This window comes from Phalacrocorax carbo, chromosome 28 (assembly GCF_963921805.1).
Source record: "Phalacrocorax carbo chromosome 28, bPhaCar2.1, whole genome shotgun sequence".
Classification (NCBI taxonomy): Eukaryota; Metazoa; Chordata; class Aves; order Suliformes; family Phalacrocoracidae; genus Phalacrocorax; species Phalacrocorax carbo.
In genome coordinates this window covers 1403247-1425007 of record NC_087540.1, presented here as the reverse complement: position 1 = coordinate 1425007, position 21761 = coordinate 1403247, and the positions used below count along the sequence as shown (strand labels likewise).

The 21761-nt window shown below is 64.9% G+C and overlaps 1 protein-coding gene across 2 annotated transcripts; it reads left to right on the top strand.

Annotated features, from left to right (window-relative positions):
• The first annotated feature begins 577 nt into the window (after positions 1–577).
• BCAN (brevican) lies at positions 578–21504 on the top strand. 2 transcript variants are annotated; one of them, XM_064474993.1, is made up of 15 exons: positions 579–851; positions 8911–9003; positions 9092–9484; positions 10348–10522; positions 10616–10743; positions 11702–11995; positions 13519–13776; positions 14548–14736; positions 14908–15372; positions 17469–17576; positions 17781–17939; positions 19846–19928; positions 20301–20445; positions 20675–20857; positions 20955–21504. In XM_064474993.1, exons 2-15 carry the CDS (start codon positions 8919–8921, stop codon positions 20978–20980), a joined length of 2691 nt encoding a protein of 896 aa, XP_064331063.1. In that variant the 5' UTR covers positions 579–851; positions 8911–8918; the 3' UTR covers positions 20981–21504. The 2 variants fall into 2 exon arrangements, with proteins under 2 accessions (XP_064331062.1, XP_064331063.1); XM_064474992.1 differs by having other exon boundaries at positions 578–851; positions 14548–15372.
• The last annotated feature ends 257 nt before the right edge of the window (positions 21505–21761 follow it).

Sequence of the window (21761 nt, the reverse complement as noted above, 5' to 3'; positions counted from 1 at the left end):
CCTCCAGGAGCAATCTGCGAGCCATCAAACCTAAAGATGCATTAATCATCCTGGGTCCCTGCGACACGGATGCAGGCGGGTAAACTGAGGTACGGCGCGTGTTCTCCGTGGGACCGAGCTCGGCTGCGAGTGCCGTGAAGCCCCTGGGTCCCTCCAGCCCCCCGGACGGTGCCTCCACCCACGTGGGGATCCACCAGCCTTGCTGCAAAGGGAGTTTTGCATGACAAAGCCTCCGCTGGCCACGGGGACCCCCACCCGTAACCCCCTCCCCATCCAGCTGAGGCTACCAAATATTAGAAATAACCATCCACAGGGTGTTCCCGTATCGTGGCGGGGGGTCGTGGCGGGGGGGTCCCCCTTCTCCGGCTGGGTCCGGAGGAGCCAGCGCCGGCTGCTCCTCCACTTCTGCTGCATTGGGTTAAATAACGTGCCCGGGTTGAACATCCTCCTTTCCCCACGCTCGGCATCTCGTGCTGGCTTTGCCAGCTGCCAGGAGGGAGGGGAGGGGAGGGACGAAGCGCCTGCCAACACGGTAATAATTTTTTTTTTTCTTAATTAGGGGAAGGAATAAATATAAAAGGAGGAGGGAAAAGGGAAGGGAAAAAAAAAAGAGACGAGGACACGGACACACACAGAGGACTCCTCTTTTCTCGGCGCCTGCACTTATGCCTGGTGGAGCTCGTTCCCAGCCGTCCTGCCAACCTGCCGCCGACCGCTGCCTGCGCTGCCCCGGAGAGGCCGCAGCTCAGCCCCGCGGAGGGGCCCTGGGGAAGGGGACCCCCCCCCGCCGCTGCCGTTCCCCCCGCCGCGACGAAGGGCCGCCGCGGGGCTGCCGCCGCGCACCGAGCAAGGTGGGATGCGGGGAACGCGCTGGGCTCGGCCGACGGTCAACCGCGGGGCGATGCGTGGTCCGGGCAGGCAGCTGCCTGCTGCCGTACTGCGCTATTAATTTCAATATCTTGTTTCACCTCCACGCTGGTGGAAAGTAAGAGGAGAGATGATCTGGCTTAGGGATGCTGAGCTTTTCCTTGTGGGATGCAGGCACGGGGCGGGGTGGGGGGCACAGGGCATCCTCTTGCCCTGAAGCGGAGGATGCTCGAAGCTGGTGGTCCCCGTGGTCCTGCTTCAGGGAGGTTTGTCCTTGTCACCGACCCCCCCTGGGAGGACAACATCGCTCCGCAAGTTTTTTTTAATGGATCAGCTTGTACCGGTGCTGGCTCTGCAGCGCTGGAGGCAGAGTGGGGGCTGAAGGGGGGATTTCGTGCTAAGTTGGATGGAAAAAGGACTTTGGTGCTGCCCGGCCGCTGCAGCCTGGAGCCCAGCCCTTCCCGCTGCCCGGCCAGCTTTCAGGTCCGAAGGTGTTGGGGGTAAGAGGGGTTTTGGGGGCTGGTTTCAGCAGCTGCTCCCATGGGACCCTTCTTTTGGGAGATCTGTTGGGGGGTTCAGCACGGATCTGGGGTGTCCTGTCATGGGGGAGCCCACCCTGGTGGTCCCACAGAGCCTCCAGGCGGGTCCTTGCCCCAGGGAGGCTGCAGTCAGGGTAGCAGTGGAAAGGGAAACTGAGGCACGGAGCTGGGCAGGGGCTTGCACAGAGACCCAGGGGTTCGGCTCCCTCCTCCCCTGCCCGGCCATGTCGCTGCTCTCCATGGGGAGGTTTTCAGGGGCAAAGCTGCACCCAGAGGTGCCTTGGGTTTGGGGTGGCTGCAGGGCATCGCTGGAGCTCCCCGTCCTCCCCCAGCTCTGCCCAGGGTCCCAGTGGCAGGGTCAGGAGGGGCTGGGGGAAAACAGAAATGTTTTGCAGGATTGTCATGGCTTTTCCCCACCGAGCAGCCCCAGCGTGAACCCCAGGTCCCTCGTGGGGTTCCCTGGGCTGGGGTGGTTTGCTGCAAACCCCTTCCCCTCCTGCATTTTGTCCCTGGGATGAAGGGGCTGCCCTTGAGCATCCCCTCCAGGGACCGCTTTCGGCCAAAGCCGCCTCCTCTCCCATCACGCTGACTTCTCCCGTCTCAGTCCATCCCAGAACCTGTTGCTCTTCCTTTCGGCTGCTGGAGGGGTGGGAATAACTCCCTCTGCCCCAGCCCGGAGCCTTTTCCAGCTGGTGGGTGGGTGCACGGCAGTGAGAGGGTGGTGGGGATGCTTTAGGGCTGCTTTTCAAGGGGTGCATTTAGACTGGGGAAACTGGGAGCCCAGGTCCTTCCCCAGGGCACCGTGATCTTGAGCTGGGAGCGAGGAGCTGCATGTCCTCTGGTGAGCATGGAGAGGGGCCGGGGAGCCCTGGAGTAGCAGGTACCACTGAGTGGCAGTGCCGAAATCTGGGGACCCCCCCCAATCCTCCACCTCTTTTCTCCTGCCCCACCTTGTGCCTCAGTTTCCCCATCAGAGCCTCAGAGCTGGGAAAGGCGGGGATGGGGGTGCAAATCTTCACATGTGGGGGTCCCTGTGGTGCCTGCTCCCACCTCCACCCCTCTGTGAGGGACTGTATCTCTGCAGAGACCCTCCCGGGCCCCCCCCCCCCAGTCCCTCTGCTACGGGGGGCACATCCCTGCATCCCAGCCCTGCAACAAGGAGCCCCTTTCTCTCTGCTGGGACAGGGGGGGCTGAGTGGTTCTGGCAGCCGGAGGGACCCCCCATTCTCCCCACCTGCTTCCGGCCTTTTAAGCTCTGCCAGCAGCTGCTGCCAAGAGGCTGCCGGGCGCTTTCTGCTGCATCCCCTGCACAAAGTGCAGCCCTTGCGCCCCAGCCCCCTCCCAGGGGAGCTGGCTTGACCCCCCCCCCACTGCCCCGCACCAGGGACCCCTCCGAGCACGGCTGCACCCCATGCACATCCAGGGGTGGGGACGGATCCTGGATGCAGGACCAGTTTGCAGCAAGGAGCCGGGGTGGGGGGGAACTGATATGGCGGCAGCCACGTGGGTGCTGGGATGGGTGCGTGCGTGGACGGGGAGGTCGGTATGTCCGGCTGGCTGGGGTGGCAGCGGGGTGTCCGAAGCCCTTTGGTGGTGGGGATGGGGCTGCCCGCTTGCACCTGGAGCGGGGCCAGACTCTGCCCGTGGCTGCTGACTCATTCTGCAGCTGAGCATCCCTGGAAAGCCACCGCTCCGCTGCCTGTCCCTCCCCCCCGGCTCGCTGCGGGCTGGCAGGGCACCTTGTGAGCCGGGATGAGTAACCATCACGTGGAGGGGACAAGGGGGCTGTGGAGGAGAAAGCCCCTCTCCGGGGATGGGAAGGGATCCGGCTCTCGGCCGTCCTCTCGCAGCATCTCCTGCCTTTCACCCTGGACCACGTGCTGCAGCCCCAAATCGAGCTGGTCCCGTGTTCAAGGAGCTGCCTCTGGAAGTGGGGTCAAGCTTGGAGGGAGACAGGAAGGTTGTTCCTGTCCCAAAATAGACTTCAGCTCCATTTTCCACCTGGTTTCCCAAGGAAATGGAGGTTAGCCGGCTCTGCCACGTGGGTGCGTGCCTATGTCTTGGTCCCTCCCTGGCAGCTCCTGAGCTCCGAGGTCTCAGAGATGATTAAGCCCCTCAAGCCGCCACCATCCCTGCCTTCTCTGAGCTTTTTGGCTGCCTTTCCCTAGCCCTGCTCCCAGCTGTTCCCTCCCTGACATGTGGGCTGAAAATTTTTCCATTTGTGGTAAATAGGAAAAAAAAAAACCAACCCAAAAATCCAACCCCAAACCCCAAACATGACGTCTGAGAGTCTCTTGCCATCAGGGGACTCCAGGACCTCAGGGCATCACCCATGGGCAAGATGAAACTAGGTTTAAACCTCTCCGCATCCCATTCCCGGTGCTGGCACCCTGGTCCCAGCCAGGGATGGGCACGGGAGGGGAGCAGGCACCTGCTCGGCCCAGTTTGCCCCATTCCTGCAGAGTTTTATCCCTTGAATTTCCTCCCCGGGGCTTCACGGCTGCTGCCGGCCGGTGCTCACGCCACTGCGGTGCCTTGGGAACGGGAAGAAAAGGCGCCCGTGACAAAAGCCTTCCTCGCTTGGCCGCCTGGGGGGACACAGCAGCCAGCCCCCGCACTGGAGCCCAGCCATGGCTGCTGAGCAGGAGGGTTTTGTCTCTCGCTCCAGAGCTGTGGGGCTGAATTCAAATGATCCAGCCAGAGCAGAGAAAGCCCCTGGCTTGGCTCTGCCACCGCTGGCCAGGTCCTGGGCGATCAGGCTTTGGCTGCCTGTGCTGGGCTCCTGCTGGGAATGGAGGGGGGTCGGGGTCTGCACGTGATGGTCATTGTCCATGGTGCATGGTGCCAGGGGCTGTATGTGCATGGTGTGTGGTGCCAGGGGCTGTATGTGCATGGTGTGCGGTGCCAGGGGCTGTACATGCATGGTACGTGGTGCCAGGGGCTGTATGTGCATGGTACGTGGTGCCAGGGGCTGTATGTGCATGGTACGTGGTGCCAGGGGCTGTATGTGCATGGTGTGTGGTGCCAGGGGCTGTATGTGCATGGTGTGCGGTGCCAGGGGCTGTACATCCATGGTACGTGGTGCCAGGGGCTGTATGTGCATGGTACGTGGTGCCAGGGGCTGTATGTGCATGGTGTGTGGTGCCAGGGGCTGTATGTGCATGGTGTGCGGTGCCAGGGGCTGTACATCCATGGTACGTGGTGCCAGGGGCTGTATGTGCATGGTGTGTGGTGCCAGGGGCTGTATGTGCATGGTGTGTGGTGCCAGGGGCTGTATGTGCATGGTACATGGTGCCAGGGGCTGTATGTGCATGGTGTGTGGTGCCAGGGGCTGTATGTGCATGGTGTGTGGTGCCAGGGGCTGTATGTGCATGGTACATGGTGCCAGGGGCTGTACATCCATGGTGCATGGTGCCAGGGGCTGTATGTGCATGGTGTGTGGTGCCAGGGGCTGTATGTGCATGGTGTGTGGTGCCAGGGGCTGTACATCCATGGTACGTGGTGCCAGGGGCTGTACGTGCATGGTACGTGGTGCCAGGGGCTGTACATCCATGGTACGTGGTGCCAGGGGCTGTACATCCATGGTACGTGGTGCCAGGGGCTGTATGTGCATGGTACGTGGTGCCAGGGGCTGTATGTGCATGGTGTGTGGTGCCAGGGGCTGTACATCCATGGTACGTGGTGCCAGGGGCTGTATGTGCATGGTGTGTGGTGCCAGGGGCTGTATGTCCATGGTACGTGGTGCCAGGGGCTGTATGTGCATGGTGTGTGGTGCCAGGGGCTGTACATCCATGGTACGTGGTGCCAGGGGCTGTATGTGCATGGTGTGCGGTGCCAGGGGCTGTATGTCCATGGTGCGTGGTGCCAGGGGCTGTATGTGCATGGTGTGCGGTGCCAGGGGCTGTACATCCATGGTACGTGGTGCCAGGGGCTGTATGTGCATGGTGTGTGGTGCCAGGGGCTGTATGTCCATGGTACGTGGTGCCAGGGGCTGTATGTGCATGGTGTGTGGTGCCAGGGGCTGTATGTCCATGGTACGTGGTGCCAGGGGCTGTATGTGCATGGTGTGTGGTGCCAGGGGCTGTACGTGCATGGTACGTGGTGCCAGGGGCTGTATGTGCATGGTGTGTGGTGCCAGGGGCTGTACGTGCATGGTACGTGGTGCCAGGGGCTGTATGTGCATGGTGTGCGGTGCCAGGGGCTGTATGTCCATGGTACGTGGTGCCAGGGGCTGTATGTGCATGGTGTGCGGTGCCAGGGGCTGTACATCCATGGTACGTGGTGCCAGGGGCTGTACGTGCATGGTACGTGGTGCCAGGGGCTGTATGTGCATGGTGTGTGGTGCCAGGGGCTGTATGTCCATGGTACGTGGTGCCAGGGGCTGTATGTGCATGGTGTGTGGTGCCAGGGGCTGTACATCCATGGTACGTGGTGCCAGGGGCTGTATGTGCATGGTGTGCGGTGCCAGGGGCTGTATGTCCATGGTGCGTGGTGCCAGGGGCTGTATGTGCATGGTGTGCGGTGCCAGGGGCTGTACATCCATGGTACGTGGTGCCAGGGGCTGTATGTGCATGGTGTGTGGTGCCAGGGGCTGTATGTCCATGGTACGTGGTGCCAGGGGCTGTATGTGCATGGTGTGTGGTGCCAGGGGCTGTATGTCCATGGTACGTGGTGCCAGGGGCTGTATGTGCATGGTGTGTGGTGCCAGGGGCTGTACGTGCATGGTACGTGGTGCCAGGGGCTGTATGTGCATGGTGTGTGGTGCCAGGGGCTGTACGTGCATGGTACGTGGTGCCAGGGGCTGTATGTGCATGGTGTGCGGTGCCAGGGGCTGTATGTCCATGGTACGTGGTGCCAGGGGCTGTATGTGCATGGTGTGCGGTGCCAGGGGCTGTACATCCATGGTACGTGGTGCCAGGGGCTGTACATCCATGGTACGTGGTGCCAGGGGCTGTATGTGCATGGTGTGTGGTGCCAGGGGCTGTATGTCCATGGTACGTGGTGCCAGGGGCTGTATGTGCATGGTGTGTGGTGCCAGGGGCTGTATGTCCATGGTACGTGGTGCCAGGGGCTGTATGTGCATGGTGTGTGGTGCCAGGGGCTGTACGTGCATGGTACGTGGTGCCAGGGGCTGTATGTGCATGGTGTGTGGTGCCAGGGGCTGTACGTGCATGGTGCGTGGTGCCAGGGGCTGTATGTGCATGGTGTGTGGTGCCAGGGGCTGTATGTGCATGGTGTGTGGTGCCAGGGGCTGTACATCCATGGTGTGTGGTGCCAGGGGCTGTATGTGCATGGTGTGTGGTGCCAGGGGCTGTATGTGCATGGTACGTGGTGCCAGGGGCTGTATGTGCATGGTGTGCGGTGCCAGGGGCTGTACATGCATGGTGTGTGGTGCCAGGGGCTGTATGTGCATGGTGTGCGGTGCCAGGGGCTGTACATGCATGGCGTGTGGTGCCAGGGGCTGTACATCCATGGTACGTGGTGCCAGGGGCTGTATGTGCATGGTGCGTGGTGCCAGGGGCTGTATGTGCATGGTACGTGGTGCCAGGGGCTGTATGTGCATGGTGTGCGGTGCCAGGGGCTGTATGTGCATGGTGTGCGGTGCCAGGGGCTGTACATCCATGGTACGTGGTGCCAGGGGCTGTATGTGCATGGTGCGTGGTGCCAGGGGCTGTATGTGCATGGTACGTGGTGCCAGGGGCTGTATGTGCATGGTGTGCGGTGCCAGGGGCTGTATGTCCATGGTACGTGGTGCCAGGGGCTGTACATCCATGGTACGTGGTGCCAGGGGCTGTATGTGCATGGTGCGTGGTGCCAGGGGCTGTATGTGCATGGTGTGCGGTGCCAGGGGCTGTACATGCATGGTGTGTGGTGCCAGGGGCTGTACATCCATGGTACGTGGTGCCAGGGGCTGTATGTGCATGGTGTGCGGTGCCAGGGGCTGTACGTGCATGGTACGTGGTGCCAGGGGCTGTACATCCATGGTACGTGGTGCCAGGGGCTGTATGTGCATGGTGCGTGGTGCCAGGGGCTGTATGTGCATGGTGTGTCATGCCAGGGGCTGTACATCCATGGTGCGTGGTGCTGGGAGCTGTGCATGCGTGGTGTGTGGTGCTGGGGGCTGTATAAACCCCCCCTCCCTGGTGCATCGGTCCATGGGTATACTCAGGGAGCACTATTTGCAGAGGGATGCAGGCGACGAGGACAGCCTCTTGTCAGGAGGCCCAGAGAGATCCACAGAGGTGCCAAATCCGCTTCTGTGGCCGCCGAAATCAATGCGGCACAAAGAGCTCATAAATTACAAAGCTGCTCTGAGTCTCGGGGTCACTGTGCTCCTGTCCTGGGGAACGGCGTGGTGCATCCCCGGGGAACCGCACGGTGCACCCCCGGTATGGGCAGCTGAGGAGACCCCCAGCCCCCTGAGGAGCCTCTGCACAGGGGTGAGGGGGTATCGGGGCTGTGCTGCATCCCCAGCATCAGCTTCCTCTCTGGATGGTTGCATCTGGATGGACGCCTCTCTAGAGGCAGTGGGCAGCCGGAGCCCCTCCGTGGCATGCCCAGCACCCCCAGCGGATCCCAGGGAGGGCCGGGGGCCGGCGATGGCAGTGCTTGCTGCTGGGTTCTCCTTTCAGCACCGGTCCCCAGCCCGCCAGGAGAGCCCTTTGTGCCAGGCCTGGAATATAATGGTTGCTTTGGTCGGCCCTGGTTTTCCCAGCGTGTGGGGAACCTCTGGCGTGAGCTGAATGGCAAAGAGACGCCCTCTTGCTCCTTCCCTCCCCCTCCGCCCCAGTGCTTTGTGTGCCCTCGGCCCGGCAGCTCGCTGACCTCAACCCCCTCCGCACAACCCCCCACCCCCCCCACCCCGTCGCGGCGCACACGTGCGTGAGCGCACACGCATGTGCACACCCACACGTGTGCAGGCTGCAACGCACATGCGGCAGCACGAGAGCACACGTGCACGCCCCGCTCGCACACTCGCCTCCCCAGCCGGGGCTCGCTGCCTCTTTCCTGCCGAACACCAGCTATTAAATAAACCCCCCTTCTGAGGTTTTTCACTGCGGCGCCTGCGAACACACAGCCCCAGCTCTGGCATCGCCTCCCTGCCCGCCACGGCCAGGCTTTGGGCTCAGACTTTCCGTGCCGTCGGAGCCAGGCTGGGCTCTGCTGTCCCCAGGGGACCCGGCGCCGTGGGAAGGCTGGTGGGGCTGGATGGGACCCAGTGCAGCCCAGCCAATGGTCCCAGTTGCTCTCTCCTTCCTCCTGTTAACCAGGGCACATTTCCTCCTCTCCCCTCTCCTTTCCACCATCGAAGGGTCCAGGCTGCCCCGTGGCCGTGCCAGTGCCGGCCTCTCCCTCTGGGCCCCAATGCCACTTGCATCACCCCGTCCCCACACAGGCGGGCTGGGGTCTCCCCCTGACCTCTCCCCCTCGTGCAGGGAAGGGATATTTTTGATGCTGCTTTGAATTTTAAGCACAGCCGGTGGTTTTTCCTCCCTCCTTGCAGGGCAGAGGATGGCCTCAGCCCTCCCACTGCTGCTGCTCTGGGTGTTTGCCCCCACGGTGGTCCCGGAGGTGTTCGGCCCCGGAGATGGCGCAGGTAACTCAGCTCTCTGCCCTGTGGTGGGGGTCTGGGGGGAGCACCCCGCGCCGGTCCCCGCTCACGGCTCCTCTCTTCTCCCACCCAGAGGACCTCAAGGCTCTGCAGGTCTCCATCCCGCGCCACCCAGCCCTTGACGCCGTGCTGGCGGGCGACATCACCATCCCCTGCCTCATCACCTACCTCGGCCCCCAGCCCACCGCCAGCACGGCCGGGCGCCGGGCGGTCCTGGGAACCCCCCGGGTCAAGTGGACCTTCATCGCTGAGGGCAGGGAGGTGGAGATCTTGGTAGCCCGGGGGGACAGGGTGAAGGTGAACGAGGACTATCGCCTCCGCGCCTCCCTGCCCATCTTCCACCAGCGCTACACCAACGCCTCCCTGCTGCTCACCGAGCTGCGGCCCAACGACTCGGGGATCTACCGCTGCGACGTGCAGCACGGCATCGAGGACGGCCACGACATCCTCGACGTCAAAGTCAAAGGTACCTCGAGGTGGGGGGCGCTGGGATTTGGGGTGGGGGGCAGCAGACACCCAACCTGCCCAGGTGCCCTGTGCTGGCTCAGCAAACCCCTCCCGCACCCAGGTTAGATGCACCCATGTGGGTGGGGGACGCTGCAAAGGTGCACCCGGGTTAGATGCACCCATGTGGGTGGGGGACGCTGCAAAGGTGCACCCAGGTTAGATGCACCCATGTGGGTGGGGGACGCTGCAAAGGTGCACCCAGGTTAGATGCACCCATGTGGGTGTGGGGCTGCTGCAAAGGTGCACCCAGGTTAGATGCACCCATGTGGGTGGGGGCTGCAAAGGTGCACCCGGGTTAGATGCACCCATGTGGGTGGGGGCTGCAAAGGTGCACCCGGGTTAGATGCACCCATGTGTGTGGGGGCTGCTGCAAAGGTGCACCCGGGTTAGATGCACCCATGTGGGTGGGGGACGGTGCAAAGGTGCACCCAGGTTAGATGCACCCATGTGGGTGGGGGCTGCAAAGGTGCACCCGGGTTAGATGCACCCATGTGGGTGGGGGCTGCAAAGGTGCACCCGGGTTAGATGCACCCATGTGTGTGGGGGCTGCTGCAAAGGTGCACCCGGGTTAGATGCACCCATGTGTGTGGGGGCTGCTGCAAAGGTGCACCCGGGTTAGATGCACCCATGTGGGTGGGGGCTGCAAAGGTGCACCCGGGTTAGATGCACCCATGTGGGTGGGGGACGCTGCAAAGGTGCACCCGGGTTAGATGCACCCATGTGGGTGGGGGACGCTGCAAAGGTGCACCCGGGTTAGATGCACCCATGTGGGTGGGGGCTGCCGTAAAGCCCCTTGCCCATGCCCGTGTCCCCCCCTCGCAGGGGTGGTGTTTCACTACCGGGAGGGCTCCATGCGCTATGCCTACACCTTTGCCGAGGCACAGGACGCCTGCGACAGGATCGGCGCCCGCATCGCCACCCCCGAGCAGCTGTACGCTGCCTACCTCGGGGGCTACGAGCAGTGCGACGCCGGCTGGATCGCCGACCAGACCGTCAGGTGGGTACCGCCGCCGCCCGGCTCTCGCGCCCGCCGCCTTCCCCTTCACCCCTCCGCGAGTTGCCAGCCCTCCCCTGTGCTTTCCTGCCCCAGGTACCCCATCCACACGCCCCGCGAGGCCTGTTACGGAGACATGAACGGCTTCCCCGGGGTGAGGAACTACGGGGTGGTGGACCCGGAGGACATGTATGACGTGTACTGCTACGCCGAGGACCTCCCAGGTGCCTGCGGTGCCGCCAGCCCCATCCCACCCACCCCTGCTTTTTGCGGCCGTGCTAACTCGCCCCAATAACCCGTTGTGAACCCAAGTGAAAAAGCCCCCCCTGAACCGCAGGCGCTGGCTCCGAAACCCCTGAGCTCTGCAAGGCTTTGGGCGCTTCGATTCACGCAAGCCCGGGGATTTTGCGCTGCTTCCCGAAGCGTTTCTGGTTGGGTTTAGTGGGGCGCGGGGCTCTCTCCCTGGAGGATGCCCAGGTTGATGTGCCCCGGCCTGGCGGCACGCCGTGGGTACCGCGCCGCGTGGTGTTTCGGGGTTCGGGCCAGCTCACGCCGCGCTTCGCATGCGCCGGGGTGTTGCACGTCCTGCAGCTCGGGCACGTCCCGCCCAGGCGCGGGGGTGGCCGGTCCCTCCCTCGATGGTGCTCCCCACCGACGGCCGCGGCTGCTGTGGGGTTGGTTGGGGTGATGCCAGGCGGGCGGCAGGGATGTGGTGCGGGTCGCCGATATGCGGGGCGTGACACGCTGGGACGGGGAGAGCGGTGCGGTCGCGGCGGCTGGCACGCGGCGTGTGCCTTCGGGCCGCCGCTCTCCAGCCCTTCTCGCCGTGAAGCCCCGCCACAGCATCAGCTGGGCTTGCGGGTCCCCTTAGAAACATCCCGTAGGCGGATTGCGCTGTGCAGGGCGCGGACTTGCTCCTCCGCAGTCCCTTTCATGGGTGTTTTAAAATCTGAGCTCCGTTTGCGAGGGCAGGAATCCCACGTGGCACAAGAGCTCCGGCCGTGCCCGAGCCACGGTTGTCGCGTGCAGGGAGAGCGGAGGCAGGCAGGGCCCTCCACGCCGGAGGTCCCCATCTCCGAGCCAGCTCCTGGGGTCGTGCAGAGAGCGGAGGAGGCGAGGGGGCTCCCGGAGCCCATGCCCCTCTCCCCGGCTCTGACGCCCGTCTCCTTCCTCTCTTCGCAGGGGAGATCTTTTTGGAGACGGCCCTAGAGAAATTCACACTGGAGGAGGCGGCGGCACGCTGCCGGGCGCTGGGCGCCGAGCTGGCGAGCACGGGGCAGCTCTACGCGGCTTGGAGCGCGGGGCTGGACTCCTGCAGCCCCGGCTGGCTGGCCGACGGCAGCGTGCGCTACCCCATCGTCACCCCCCGGGAACGCTGCGGCGGGGCCCTGCCAGGTGTCAAAACCATCTTCCTCTTCCGCAACCAGACGGGATTCCCCGATGCCCAGAGCAGATACGATGCGTACTGCTTTCGAGGTAAAGAGGGGCACCCCCCCAGGCCCGCGGATGCTCCCGGGCGGGGACCAGCGTGAGGTTTTTGGGAAGCCTCCGGGCAAGGGCGCGGGTGCCCGGTGGGTGCGGGGTGCCGGCTCCGGCCCGCCCGCGTGCCGAGGCACTGGGTGCAGCGGAGCTGGGATGGATGCCCTGCAGGGTCGGGATGGCATCGGGATCCCCGCGCGCTCTCTGTGCTGTGTGTCGCGATATCGCGATAGAGTAGTTTTGGAACCGTCTCATTCGTGTGCGTCACCCGACTGGGGTAGGATAGGGGTGCCTTGTGTGGTCTCTATATCGCGATAGGGGAGGGATAACCTGCATGGTCCCGATACTGCATGCTGATACACCGTGATAGAGGAGGGATGCTCTGCATGGTCTTAACAGTGCATGCTGATATATCGTGACAGCGTAGGGATGCTCTGCGTGTCCTCACTACTGCACACCACTATATCGTGACAGAACAGGGATGTCCTGCGTGGCACCGTTGGTCTGTGAGAGCTGTGTGGGGACTTCTCCGCGGGTGCTCATCCCCCAGCGGTGTGGCCAGCGGGGTCACAGGCGGCTCCCTGCAAGGCTGGTTTTGGGCGATATATATCATGATAGTTGCTAAGAAATGAGACCCGCGGGCAGTGGGATGGCCTGCGCGCTGGCGGACGTGGCGATAAGCCGGGAGGGGACAAGCAAGGATGGAGGCTGGCAGGGATAGCAGGCACGGAGGGAGGAAGAGCCGCTCCTCCTCTCCTGATCCCACATCTCAGTGCACGGGGCCACGGGCTCTGTGCGCCCCTCGGGGCCACGGGCGCTCGCAGAGGGGGATGCTCTCTCTCGGATCACCTGGATGCCGCGCATCTCCGTGCCTCAGTTTCCCCATCTCTCGGCAGGGAACCCCATGGCTTAGGCAGGATGGACACGTCCCATGAATCGGTGACCCCTGTAACCCACTAACTGCACTCCCCGGGGTGGGGATGGGGGCGTGGAGGGGTCCCCCCGGGGTGGGGGTGCCCATGTGCATCGAGGTTTAGGGTTCACTGGAAGGGGAGGAGGCAAAGCGGGAAGAGCCGCTGATGGGAAGGGCAGGGATGAGCAGAAAATGCTGCAAGTGTAAAACTCGGCGCTGCCTGGATGCCTGCCGAAGCCACAAGCCTTGGCCGGGCGGCTGCGGGGGCAGCCGGGCTGGAGCATGGCTCTGGGGCCAGCGCAGATGGCGTAAATCGGCATCGCCCCGGGGAAACAGGGCTCAGGATCCGGCCCCGCGGTGTGCTGCCAAGCCCCACAGCTCCCGCTGGGGCTGTCGGCCCCACCGGCTCCGGCAGCGCCTGGGGAGGGCCTGATCCTGCCCCGTGCTGACCCTGCATAGAGGGGAAAGGGGAGGTCGAGGAGAGCTGGGTCCCCGCCGGGGTGCCAGGCTGTCCCCAGGGCTCCAGCCCCGCGCCGGAGCGAGGGCATCTCTGCCTGCCGCGGGGCCAGGATGGGGCAGTAATATCCCACTTTCTTTCTGCCCACAGAAGGGACAAACTCTTTCCCTGAGGCTGCAGGAAAATACCGAGCCAGAGAGCCCGAGGGCCTCCAGGAGATTGTTACAGTGGCAGAAAAGCTGGAGGAGCTGCAGCTGCCCAAAGCGCAAGTGGAGATTGAGTCGCGAGGGGCTATATACGCCGTCCCTTTCTTTAAGGACACTGAGCTGGAAAAGCCGAGCCCGTCCCCCGAAGACGCACCGGGGCCAGGGGCCCGGCACCCCCCGCTAGATACCTCCGTGTCCTCAGGTCACCCAACCTCTGCCTCCCCTTCCCCCACGGCCCCGGCCGTCCCCGAGGCAGGCGTCCTGCTTAGCTGTGGTGCAAAACCGGGGAGCCCGTCCCCCGTGAGGAGGAGGATGGGGTGACAGGGACAGTTGGGCAGGGCACAGCGGCTGGGCGCGAGCCATCCCGCTGCGGTGGTGCCAGGGATGGGGTGCAGAGAGGAGCCGCAGGGACGGAGGCGCCGGGAATGCGAGGAGAGGTTGGAGGCGCCCGTGGGTGCCCGGGTCACCCCAGCCATTCCCATCCCTCCCATGGAGGGAGCACCCATGGCCGGGGCGCTGGTGTCTTGGTGTAAGGCTGTGCACAAGTCACCGGCGCGGGGACGTCTGTCCGTCCCTCCTTCGGCTGGGTGTAGCGTGCAGGCTCAGTGCCGGACCATGGTTTAGCAATGCAAAGAGCCAGAGAAGGGTGCTGGCAGCCGAAGGGAGAGGAGGCCAGGCGCAGCGGTGAGGGGCTGAGCATGGCCCCTGCCGCAGGGAAGCCTGTGTCGGGGCTGGGCTTGGCGGTGGCCGAGCCGGAGCTCGGTCTGCCGTGCTGGTTCAGAGGGGACAACGTCACACGGGCTCGGGGCCGGTTCTGTCTCCCTGAGCATCTTTGTGCCGGTGTCGCCCCCCCGTTCTGCCCGCCGCCGGCAGGATCAGCAGCACCGGTGGGCGATGCCGGTGCCCGTGGCCCCGCGGCCTGGCTGGCTCCCTGGCACCGGTGGCTCATGCCTTTCTGCCTTGCCCTTTGCAGAGGAGGAACAGGGAGCAGCGCTGGGCAGGGACCCTGGCAGCACATCGGCAGAGAGCCCGGGTGGAGGGCAAGACCCCAGCCAGCCCATGGAGCCGGATGGAGCCACCAGCACGCAGACGCTCTCCACGGCCCCACGGGTGGGCGTAGAGGGACCCACCAGCGCCCCATCCCCAGCAGGGGCTGCAGAAGGTGACACGGAGCCTCCAGAGGGGTTTCCCCGGCCCCCCAGCCCCGCTGCCTCCACGCACCGTCCCGACTACCCGTGGAACGCCGTGGGGCGGCCAGCCCACACTGCCAGCCCCGGGGCACCCGGGCACTGGGTGACATCGCCGACCAGTGTCGCTTCTGCCACCTCGACAGATAGCCGAGAGCCTGGTGGGACCCCCCGCCAGGGCCACGAGTCCGGCAGGGCAAGCACCCCCGTCCCCACCGCTGAAGATGCCGAGCTCTCGGGAGACGTGGTCGAAAGTCCCAGGGTGTCCCCGCTGCCCCCCGCGCCCTCGCAGCCGCAGGAGGAGGGAGAGGAGCAGTCGGGGTCCCTGTGGCTCCCCTCGCCCATGTCCCCAGGGGATGGGAGCACGGTCCCCGTGGCGGAGGTGACAGCGGTCACACCGTGGCACACAGAGGTGCCTGGCGGCAGCAGCAGCGTGCCGGCCACAGGAGGTGAGGAGGCTGTGCCGCGACACCCAGGCACTGACCGTGGGATGCCTGCTGCACCTTCAGAAGAGGAGGAAGAGGAGGAGGAGGAGGAGGAGGAGGAAGAGCAACCCGCTCCCTCCGTTGCAACCGTGGAGGGTTTCCTTGCAGCCGTTCCTGGAGAACCAGGTGGGACCCGCAGGGATGGCCTCACCTCTCCCCGTACCGGCAGCTCTGGGGTGGCCCCGGCGGGGACCCCGCTGGGGGACCCGGCCCCCAGCACGGCTGCCCCCCTGCCCGCACTCCCCACCGAACGGGCCAGCGTCGGGGCGGGCACCCGCTCGGCCGGGGGTCCCCGCCGCACCACCCTCGCCCTCGGGGCAGCCCTCCTGGCTGCTCTCTGGCACTAGAGAAAGCCAACACCTTTCCTTCACGCTGTGCTTCCCTCTGTCTGTCTGTCCGTCTCTCCTCTCTCTATCTCTCCTCCTCAGCTGGGTAAGGGAAGGTTACAGGTCTGGAGAAGCACATATTTGTCAAACAAATTGGTCCGAGCTCTGCATGCACTTAAATCTCTTCTACTTCTGTGAAGTGTTTTAATGACTGTTTCCATGAAAAAAAAATAATCAAAAGAAGGCCCCAAACCCCACTCTGACTAACAGTGATACTAATAAAGGGAATTAAAAGCTTTCTAGAACAAGCATCTCGGCTAGCTCTTCCCTTCGTCCTCGCGCCTGCTGCCTCGCTCACCGCCCGCACGCCTCTCCCACTGACGAACTAATCTCCCAGCCCCCCCCCCCCAATCCCGCGAGCCCCCGGGAGCGGGGTGGATGGGACCCCAGTGCGAGGTGGGGTACGGCTGCTTCGCACCCCCTGTGAGCCCCCCCCGGGGCTGGTTTACCCCGTGCTGCCCCGGGAGGAGGGACAAGGGCTGGAAGGTGCATGGTGTGAGCAGTGGGGGCTTACCCTGGAGACACAGGGGACGCTGGTGGGTGATGGGGTACAGACCCCCTCCAAGCGCACCCCCACCTCATGCAGCCCTCAATGGCCAAGCACCCCAAAGTCGCTGCAGTCCCTCCAAGGAGCACAGTGTCCCCCCCTCAGCCCCGCTCCCCCTACACGGGGGGCTGAGATGGGTGAGCAGTGGGTGCGTGAACTGCCGCAGGTGGGTGTCACCCACCCAGACCCACGCCGGGGTGCTCCCAGCTCCGACCCTGCTTACAGCAGCCAAGCCCCTGTCCCATCTGCCCTCCTGGCTCCCTGCAAGGGCAGCTGCAGCGGAGGGGACCATGCGGGGTCCCTGCCCCTCCCGGGTCCGGCAGTGCCCTGCTCGGTCCCGTGGCACGGAGGACGCAGGTGGCCAGACCTGGCAGGACGGCTGCCTTTGCCCTGGCAAGGAGAGATGCTCAGAAAGAGTCGGCCATGTGGCTTTAGAGCCCTAAATAGCTCACCCCGCTCCATGTCTCGGTCTGCTGGCGATGAGCTGGGTGTCCCGAGTGAGCCGCTGGCACCTTGCAGGGAGGTGATGGTGTCTGGGGATGGGTGAGGGATGGCAGCATCGTCCTCCGAGCCAAGGACCATTAAACGGGCATCATTAGGCTGGAGGGTGTCAAGGACTTTCAGTCTCCGCTCCGCCGGCGCTGGCGGCAGCCCTTAATCACGCTCTTGAGACAGGGCTGGGAGCACACGATGTGCTCCAGGCGCCTTAATGACCGTAACGGGCTAGCGGGGCCGCACGGGTCAGGGACGGCGCCGGCTGAGTTATCAGCCTCGGCCAGGCTGGAGGTGACACCGGGGGGGCAGGCGCGAGGCTCACCTTGCTGCCAGGCTGAGGACGTGCGGCCAGGACATGCCGCACGCGTGTCCTTTGCGCGTCCCATCCCAAAGCGCATTCGCTGCTTCGCTCCAGGGGAAAGCGGGAGCCGGCCCCGGGCGGCAGGAGCGGGCCAGGGGCTGGCGTGGCAGCGAACCCACTGGTGTGGAGGATGAGGGCGTCCAGCTCACGTCCCCGTGCCCTGGGGAGAGGCCAAAGAACCAAGGCCAGCCAGCTCTTGGCCGCGGCGGGCGAGCTGAGCGCTTCCCATAAACCGAGGGCAGCGTGGGCAGACGGGACGGCTCCGGGCACGTCGCCGTGCGCCCGAGTCCTTCCCCTGCCCCAGACTTGGTGCTTGAGGTGGCCGGCTCAGGCGTCTGACTGCTGTAGGGTGCTCACTGCAGGGATGAGGCTTTAACGAGGCGCTCCCCATCTCTGAGCCCCCGCGGTGAGGAAGGCTGCGTGTGCCTTGCAGGTGGCTGCGTCCCCAACCCCTGTCTGAACGGAGGGACCTGCACGGAGGACGGCGCCCACCTCACCTGCCTGTGCCTGCCCGGCTACGGAGGCAGCAGCTGTGAAAGATGTGAGTCCCCCAGGTCCCCCCCACGACCGCGCCGGCTGGGCCCCTGCGGAGCTCCCGCTGCAGCCTCAGCTGCTGAACCAGCAGCCCAGAAGACATAAACGTGGGGAAATCAGGTTTTGGGGTGGTTTTTTTGCTTGCTGATGAGCTGGGCTCCATCACGCTGACCCTCTCCTCTCTCCCCCCTTGCTTCCCGCTGCGGCTCAGCGCTGGAGCAGTGCAGCCCCGGCTGGGACAGCTTCCAGGGAGCCTGTTACAAGCACTTCTCCACTCGGAGGAGCTGGGAGGACGCGGAGACCCAGTGCAGGCATTACGGGGGGCACCTGGCCACCATCCTGACCCCCGAAGAGCAGGACTTCATCAACAGTATGTGATGGCACGCCGGAGCCCGCTGCATCCCCAACCCTGGACCTCTGCCCCGGGACCCTCGGCATCCTTCAACGCTAGGCTTCAAGTTTTAAACCTTAGGCCAAAAAGCGGCCGAGAGCCAAGGCAGAGCCCTACCCCGCTGTGCCGAGGGAGGGGCAGACACGGTCTAGGGAAGTCAAAGAAAATAAAGGAAATAGCTGATGTGATGGATTGACCGGAGTGCGGTTAGATGCTCACTGGCTAGTGAGAGGTAGGGGAAGTGCGAGACACAGCCGAATAGCGGGGCTGGTGGCGGATGGATGGATGGACAGGTAGACAGATACATGGATAGATGTGAGGAAAGATGGATGGGTACGTGGATAGACATGGGAGCAGACAGATGGATGCATGATGGGCGGACAGACCAGTAGAGGTTGGCCACACACAAGTAAATTTGAAGGCAGCAGCAACCTGCCTGAAAGCAGACGTGGAGAGAAGGCGGGGGGAGGCAGAGCAGGGCGGCAGCGGTGGGGACAGGGCAGGGGGGGAAGAGGCCTGGAGGGACGAGGAGGTGAAATAGGAAAGTGGCAGGGAGAGACCTGGCAAGGGCAGGCAGGGCCAGGCAGGGGCAGGCAGGGCCAGGCAAGGGCAGGCAGGGCCAGGCAGGGCCAGGCAGGGGCAGGCAAGGGCAGGCAGGGCCAGGCAGGGGCAGGCAGGGGCAGGCAGGGCCAGGCAGGGGCAGGCAGGGAGCTGCAGGAACAGGCAGGGGCAGGCAGGGCCAGGCAGGGAGCTGCAGGAACAGGCAGGGGCAGGCAGGGCCAGGCAGGGGCAGGCAGGGAGCTGCAGGAACAGGCAGGGGCAGGCAGGGCCAGGCAGGGGCAGGCAGGGAGCTGCAGGAACAGGCAGGGGCAGGCAGGGCCAGGCAGGGGCAGGCAGGGAGCTGCAGGAACAGGCAGGGGCAGGCAGGGCCAGGCAGGGAGCTGCAGGAACAGGCAGGGGCAGGCAGGGCCAGGCAGGGGCAGGCAGGGAGCTGCAGGAACAGGCAGGGGCAGGCAAGGGCAGGCAGGAACAGGCAGGGCCAGGCAGGGAGCTGCAGGAACAGGCAGTGACAGGCAAGGGCAGGCAGGGCCAGGCAGGGGCAGGCAGGGAGCTGCAGGAACAGGCAGTGACAGGCAAGGGCAGGCAGGGCCAGGCAGGGGCAGGCAGGGAGCTGCAGGAACAGGCAGTGACAGGCAAGGGCAGGCAGGGGCAGGCAGGGCCAGGCAGGGAGCTGCAGGAACAGGCAGTGACAGGCAAGGGCAGGCAGGAACAGGCAGGGCCAGGCAGGGGCAGGCAAGGCCAGGCAGGGAGCTGCAGGAACAGGCAGGGGCAGGCAGGGGCAGGCAGGGGCAGGCAAGGCCAGGCAGGGAGCTGCAGGAACAGGCAGGGGCAGGCAGGGGCAGGCAAGGCCAGGCAGGGAGCTGCAGGAACAGGCAGGGGCAGGCAGGGGCAGGCAAGGCCAGGCAGGGAGCTGCAGGAACAGGCAGGGGCAGGCAGGGCCAGGCAGGGGCAGGCAGGGAGCTGCAGGAACAGGCAAGGGCAGGCAGGGCCAGGCAGGGAGCTGCAGGAACAGGCAGGGGCAGGCAGGGGCAGGCAAGGCCAGGCAGGACGCAGGGACACAGGGCTCTGCCGCCCTCTCCCGGCCAACCCCCTCCCACCGCTCCTCCGGGGGTGCAGGGGGGATCCCGCTGTGTCCCCTTCGGGGGTCCCCTTGTCCCCAAACCCCATATCCCAATTCTCCCCCCCCACACACCTCCCTGCACTTACCCCCAGACCCCCAAACTCCCCAAACTCAGCCTCCAGCTCCCTTGAGCCCCCTCCTGACAGGGGGTGCTGGGGGGACCTGGCTGTGCCACCCCCCCCAAACACCCCCGTGCCTTCCCAGATGAGTACAGGGAGTACCAGTGGATCGGCTTGAATGACCGGACCATCGAGGGGGATTTCCAGTGGTCTGATGGGAGCCCCTTGGTAAGTCGGACTGCCAGCCCTGGTGTGCCCCTCCAGGAGAAGAACCACCACCCCCACCCCCCCGGCACCTCATCATCCTTCTCCATCGCATGGGAATGTGCCCAGGGGATGGGGTCTGACCCTGGGACCAGGCTTTGGAGCCCCCCCAAGAGCCGCTTGCCTCAGCCAGGCATCCTTGGGGGTGCCGTGGGTGAGCAGACCCCAAGCTTTGAGGCCCCAAGGCCACGCCATGGGGCACGGAGGTGGCACCCCGTTTCCCACGGGGCTGTCACGGCCAGGAGGCTGCAGACGGGTGCATGCTGGTGTGGACCCCCCGCCCTTTAAAGGGTGCTCTGGGGTGCCCTGTGCACCCCGTCCTGCCTGTCCCCCCAGCTCTACGAGAACTGGCACCCCGGGCAGCCCGACAGCTACTTCCTCTCTGGGGAGAACTGCGTGGTCATCGTGTGGCACGACGAGGGGCAGTGGAGCGACGTGCCCTGCAACTACCACCTCTCTTACACCTGCAAAATGGGGTTGGGTAAGCCGTGCCTCCCCCTCCCCGCACCCCTGCCCCAGGCTGGGGGCCTGGGGCTGCACCCCGTCGTGACCCCGAAGTGGGGGTTCTCCCCCATCCCCACAGTGGGGAAATGGGTCGTGTGCGGGGACCTTCGGCGTGTTTGGGGTTTATTGGGGGGGTGTTTTGCTCCGGTTTGGGGGGTGTCCATCCATGGCTGGGTGCAATGACCCCTTGCCCCCCCTCCCTGCAGTGCAGTGCGGGCCGCCCCCCGCCGTCAGCAACGCCCGCGCCTTTGGCAAACCAAAGCAGCGCTACGAGATCGGCTCCATCACGCGGTACCAGTGCCGCCGCGGCTTCGTCCAGCGCCGCTCGCCCATCATCCGCTGCCGGGAGGACGGGACGTGGGAGCCGCCCCAGCTGGTTTGCCGCCCTGGTGAGCGCGGGGCTCCCCCCAGCTCCCCCATTCCTCCCCAGCATCTGCCTTCAGGGCTTTCCCTTCACCTGGGGCTTCTTGTGTCCCCCCCCACCAGGCCTGGCTCAGCCCCCCGATGACTGAGCCAAACCCCAGGGCAGAAGCCACCACCTCCCCGGGTCCTGGAGCCGGCGTGGATGGGGACGGCACTGGGACGCCAGCGTGGACGCCGGCATGGCACGAAACCTCACTGCTGGGTGTCTGCCTCCTTGTTTGTTTTATATCTGTACAAAGAAATCCTAATAACTAAAGATCCCCTCAAAAGGAACCAACAACGACCCAAAATGTAGCACAAGGGGTGTTTTGTTCCCGGAGTCACAACAGAGTCAAAATCAAGAGGGGGACCGTGGGCAGGTGATGGCATCGACGTGCCAGCGTCACCTCCAGCCACTTTCTCCCACCTCTGGCCCAAGGGTCCTCACCCTGTGACGCCCTTCTGGGGGGTGCCACAGGGACACCAAGCTGTGCTGCAGCTCAGCTCCCGTCCCAGGGTGCAGGGGGGCCCTTGTGCGCTTCCCAGGGACGGCAGGAGCCGCTGCTGCAGGTTCAAAGTGGGTACGCATTGCCCAAACCCCCCCTCTGTGCTTCTGTGGGTATTAAAACCAGTAAATGGATGGCGCGGAGTGGTGGCCTGGTCATTTGGGGCAGCCCCGGCACAGGGGTGGGAAAAACAGGGCTGCACAGCCCCAAAATGGGCAGCGTGGCAGCACCCACCAGCACGGTGGAACCGGAGAGCCCCCGGCACAGCCTGGGCACAGCGACATCCCCCGGGACCACAGAAACGAGGGGGCACAGCCCAAAGCGCCCCCGCATCGCGGCGGCATTGGGGACTGGTCAGGGCTCGGGCTGGGATGCTGCTCCCGGC